Here is a 5669-nt window from a genome sequence, read left to right as displayed (position 1 = left end):
GAATGGGTTTAATCGTTCACATGCTAATTATTAATTGGTAGAAATGCCATGTGTAATTAGGGATTAGGAAGAACCGATTGTTGCCTTAGCGAGTTCAATTCGATTACGGCGACTTCGTCGCTAGTGGATTAAGTTGAGTTAAGGTGGAATCAATCCCCTCTAACTCCTTAACATCGAATCAACGTAGCATTCCTTAGTATTCGATAACCGACTAGTGCATTTCGTGGGTAGTTGCATGATCGTCTAGTCCCCTTTTCGTAAAGCTCTCATTGACTTTAAGTAGAGTATTGAGACTAGAAAACAAGCATCACCGAAGGACTAAGAAGAGTGGAACTAATCACTCTACTCCACTATATCTCATAGGATTGAGAGTAGAAAATATCTTTGATAAATAAGCATCAAATTAGTTGTTAGTTTACTTACGTTGTGAATTCATCACTCATTTAGTAGGTAGACTAATCAAAAATACAATACAAAACATGAATACCATATATACATGCATGGTTGATACGTAAACTATTCCTTCCAATTTAAACAACTCAAATCATGCATGAAAATAAGCAGGCTATATATTGGTATGTAGGTTCCTACCTTAGCAAGCTCCGTTCTCCTCAAGCCCACTTAACCGAATCGAGCCTACTTCACTGAATCCACTCGTATTTACTCCTATAACATCATATATACACGTTGGTCATTAGAATTTATAACTAACGAGAACTCTTATCTAACTTAAGCCGAGAAGAATCTCAACGCTACGAATTTGGTCTCAGTAAATGTTTTCTTCTAACCATCATCAATCAGCCAGCTACAGCCATTTCTAGCATTAATTACTACTCGACAGTCTCTACATGTGCCTTTATGCCCACACTACTCATATCTATCAATTCCACTAACGATTACGATTTTCCCCCAACTCTAACTACAAACAAATTCCACTATTCACTTCACCTTAATCTATTAATCAAAATCAAGAGTGTGTTCTTTCTCCTTAATCATAATTCAACATGATCTTAACAAAGCCTAGAACTAACATCAATTCTCTAAAATAGATTGAATATACAGTAATCCTTACCAAATCAGTAGAATAGCTCCTTAGCCTTCTGCTCCACAAATTTTGATCCACTATATCTTCTCCAAACGAGCTACTGCCGAAGTACTGAACCCCCAATTCAATTAATTCCATCAATACAATCCCAAGCTATCTAAATCGAGTCTAAATAATTATTTGAACGAAATTAAACTCACCTTTCGCTGTGATACGACGAAATTTTGAAATTTTTTGAATCTTCACACTTGAATTCACGGTTTCTAAGGATTGGGTGCGAAGAATTGTTGGTTTTAATTGATGGGAATTGATAGAATTGGGTTTTCTCTCACCTAGGTTTAAGTTGCGAAACGAATTGAAGAAATTGGGTGCGATAATTTTGTTTGGTGCGATTTTGTCTAATTTTTAGCCAAAAGACCATCCTACCCTTACCTTCTAATTTAGCATCCAACAAGGTTTTGAATCCCCCGCTCTCGCGTGCAACGCCCAAGTTTTGCCGACGCGATACGTAATGCGGATTTGTCGTCGAATGACTTGTCCAGTTTTACAGTTTCCGGGTTTACAGGCGACATACTCTTATTAACTATTAAATTATTTAGTTAGGCGGCCACAAGTTTACTACGTATCGAATTATTTTATCACTTATTATTTAACTTCTTTTCAATTTTCGTATATTCTAAGTAATCAATTATATGAAATCTTAGAACTTTTCAAGTGGTTTTCCGGAACTAATTTGGCTTCTCGGTCGGTGTTAAATTAATTTATGTTACGTCAGGCTAACTGTCTATCCGACTGGCCACGTACGTAATCGCCCCTAAGGTTTAAGTGTATTTTACTAATTTACCTTTAATAAGAATTCAAGACTTTACAATCACCCACGAAAAAAAAAACATTTATGTTGAGTTAAAACGCAACTTCCTTCACTGACCCTTTCTTTGTTTGAGAATAACAAGAAGAAGAAAAGGTAGAGAATATGAACAAATGTAAGGGGCTTGCTTATTTAGTGTTATTTGTAATATAAGTGTGTGCTTGGTCAAAGTAAGGTTAACTCTCTCTTATATTTTTTTCTTAGATTTAATGTGTTTTATTAGGTTTTGTTGAGTTTTATCTTTTTAGATTGATTACATGAAACTTAATTTGCAATGGGTTGTTATAATTTATAGTTTTTAGTGATTCTTTTAAGGACTGTGTTGTTGTTTTGAATCAGAATTGAAGATGGTCATTCTTTTCGTGTCTGGTTGGAATGCTTAACGCCAGTGCTAGTGACTGTGATCCACGCTACTAGTGAGTTTTCTCTCTCTTCAACGTTTGTTGGTTGAGTCACTTGAATGAATGTAGCTTATATTTGTTATGTGCTTGTGTTTGTTCTATTGCAAAAATAATTTGGAGTACGTAATGTTAAAACAATTGACTAATGCACTTAGAGAAGGTAAAAGTATTGACTAATGAATAGTATGTTCTTTTTTAAAGAAAATGGCGTTAAATGGGATGGGAAAGCACAAATTATTTGTGTGTGAAAGTATATTGAACTCACTCATAACTTGACAAGGAGAAAACAAATCATGCATTTGTAGAACAAAGACCTCAAGTTATGCAAATCATATAGAGAATATAGACATTTCAAATTCTTAGCATGATTGAAAAAATCAAGAGCGCCTTAAAAGAGCTAGTGAATATTGTTTTACTGATTTTTTTGGTTTTTTTAATATTGTTCTGGAGACTTTTATTCATGTTGTTTGCAACTAATTTCCTTGGCGATGGTATTTGCAAGGTTATGGTATAAGTTTTAGGACATGTTTTGAGACTATTTTGGAGAAGAGAGTCTCACTCTTCCCTGATGGTAACTGGATTTCTCAAAGGTTTCTGGGGACTTGGGAGTGTTATTCTCCACTCTTTCTCCGCTCACGCCCCCACTGCAATGCAATATACTAGTATCCTACGTTTCATTGTTCAATGTTCACAACTTGAACTCTTGATCCATCACTTATTTGAAATTTGAGCTAACCAATTCTACTAATAAAGTTCAATGATGACTATCTCTTAAAAATTAAAACTAATTTGTATTTTTAGCTGCTAATTCTCCACCTTTACATGATTTTAAATGTGCAGATATCTAGTTCGTACTTGAACGTTTTCCTTTGGTTCTTGTTATTAGAGGTTCAGAGAACAACCAACTACCCAAACAAGTGAGATTATACATATTCTCTATTTACTTAATGTTATGTATTTTACATATATCCTACTGGAGTATCTCTATCATGTCTCATCACTTTAATTAAAAAACCAATGTATTGTAATGACAGGTATGGAAGTTGTTGGAGCAGTAGTTGGATCAGCTATTAAAAGCGTACTGACTCGTGCGCTTAATCAGCTGGGTGTCAAAAGTCTGAGTGAACAAACTCAGACACTCAGAAACAAAAAAGGAGAATTGATTGCCAGAGTAAACAAGGTGAATGAAATTCTGCAAATCGCAGAGATACATGGAAAGACGCTCACAAAGGACGCACAAAATTGGTGGAATAATGCCAACACTATTATACATAATGCAGATGTCGTGGACAAAGAAGCCCACGCCGCAAAGACATGCCCAGCTGGATTTTTTTGTACGCCTAATTGTTGTTCACGACTGAAGTTGCAACTAAAAATTTTGAAATGCATTGAAGTGATGGATGATATCTTAAATAAGGCTAGTCATTTCTCAGAAGAGTCTCTAACGTTTTTGGGAATGGAGATGCCGACTACAAGACTGATTGGTAGTACTGCTGATAAGAACCTCAAGATGGTTTGGGAATGTATAGTAGGTGATGAGTTTGAGAAAATTGGTGTCTACGGTATGGGTGGCGTGGGAAAAACCACCATTATGAAGACAATCAGCAACCAGCTCGTGCAACAACGTAGCCGTTTTGAAAATGTTTTGTGGGTCACTGTATCCAATGCTGTTGATGCTCAAACACTTCAAAAGCAGATTGCGAAAGTACTCGGTTTGGATCTTTCTGATGAACAAGATGAAGATAGTAGATCGTCATCATTGCTCAGAGCATTGCAGAGAAAGGGAAAATTTGTACTTTTCTTGGACGACATATGGAAACCATTTAATCTACACGAGTTAGGAGTTCCTGAACCTTCAAAAGACAATGGGTGCAAGATAGTATTGACTACTAGGTCAAGGGAAGTGTGCGTAGGGATGTTGTGCCAGAAAGATGTCAAACTTGGTAAGCTTTATGAGGGCGAAGCATGGGAATTGTTCTTGGCAAATGTTGGTGAGGAGCTTGTTCCTGAAGTGAAAGAGATTGCAAAAGCAATTGTTGCAGAATGTTGTGGTTTGCCCCTTGCAATCGTCACAATTGGTCGAGCTATGAGAAGAAAGGATGTTATTGAGTGGCAAGTTGCATTAACAGATCTGAAGGAATCGACAAGTTTAAACATGGCCATGGAGGAGAAAGTCATTCAGCATCTGAAATTCAGTTACGATCAATTAAGGGAAAACCAACAGAAGTGTTTCTTATATTGTGCATTGTATCCTGAAGATGATGAAATCGACACTAGTGAGTTGATTGGGTATTGGGTTTTGGAAGGGTTAGTCAAGGGATCGAGCAAAGAAGATGAAATGCGTCGTGGCCATGTTATACTAAATGTACTAAAGCGTTGTTGCATGCTAGAAGAAATTTCTTTAGAAGGTCGTTACTATGAAGATGGGGATAGGGACTCTGTTAAAATGCATGATTTTATTAGGGATATGGCTCTTTATATCACGAAATCAAAACCTAAATTCATGGTCAGAGCTGGGCTTTCATCAATAGAAATACCGCATGAAGATGATTGGTCGGAAGATCTTCAGAGGGTTTCGTTTATGGGAAGTGGTATAAAAGATATTTCAATTACTCCCAAATGCCCTAAACTGTTGACATTGACCCTTGCTTATAGTTCGCTTCAACACATACCACCTGGTCTTTTTGAGCACATGAAAAGTCTCACGGTTCTTGATTTATCTAGGACTCTTATTGAGTCATTACCAAATTCAGCCTCTGATTTGGTGAATCTTCATGGGTTACTCTTAATTGAGTGTGAGAAATTAGTTAGAGTGCCTTCTCTATCCAAGCTTCAGTCACTGAGAGTGTTGAAGCTCACATGTTCGGCCATTAAAGAACTGCCTCAAGGGATGGAAAAGTTGGTCAACCTAAGAAGCCTTGATCTCAGTCGCAATTATAAATTGAAAGAAATGATCCCCTGGGGATTGATATCCAAGTTTTCCTTACTTCAAGAGTTACAATTGTTTGGAATAAAATCGGAATATGTGTATGCGCGAGAAAGAGGGAGAGATTTTGTGCGGGAACTCTCAAGCTTGACACAATTGGAAAATCTTCAAATCGAATTTCACGAGTTGTCGGACTTTATTGCCTATGGCTTAATTTGGAAACTTTGAAAGGTTAAAAAGTATTTTATTGTGATGGAATGGGAAGACATAGATACCATCAATCAGCGTCGGCCGTGAGAGATTTGTTTGGTTGTTCAATTCAAAGGGTATTCCTTGCAATGCCCTCTCACTTCCGAAACACACTCGATTTCTTTGTGTTGGACATTTCAATGAAATCACAAGGTTATCTGAGTTGCCCTTGAATGATTT

At 36.8% G+C, this 5669-nt stretch overlaps 1 protein-coding gene across 1 annotated transcript; it reads left to right on the top strand.

Moving 5' to 3' along the window:
• The first annotated feature begins 2112 nt into the window (after nucleotides 1-2112).
• LOC147495720 (disease resistance protein At4g27190-like) lies at nucleotides 2113-5468 on the top strand. The gene is made up of 3 exons (XM_086568461.1): nucleotides 2113-2329; nucleotides 3155-3231; nucleotides 3349-5468. The coding sequence occupies exon 3, from the start codon at nucleotides 3351-3353 to the stop codon at nucleotides 5466-5468; it is 2118 nt and encodes a 705-aa protein (XP_086424587.1). The 5' UTR covers nucleotides 2113-2329; nucleotides 3155-3231; nucleotides 3349-3350.
• Nucleotides 5469-5669: the final 201 nt, after the last annotated feature.

This window comes from Coptis chinensis, chromosome 6 (genome assembly GCF_015680905.1).
Source record: "Coptis chinensis isolate HL-2020 chromosome 6, ASM1568090v1, whole genome shotgun sequence".
NCBI lineage: Eukaryota > Viridiplantae > Streptophyta > Magnoliopsida > Ranunculales > Ranunculaceae > Coptis > Coptis chinensis.
Note: the sequence above shows the minus strand (reverse complement) of the source record. Positions and strands in the feature narration are given on the sequence as shown.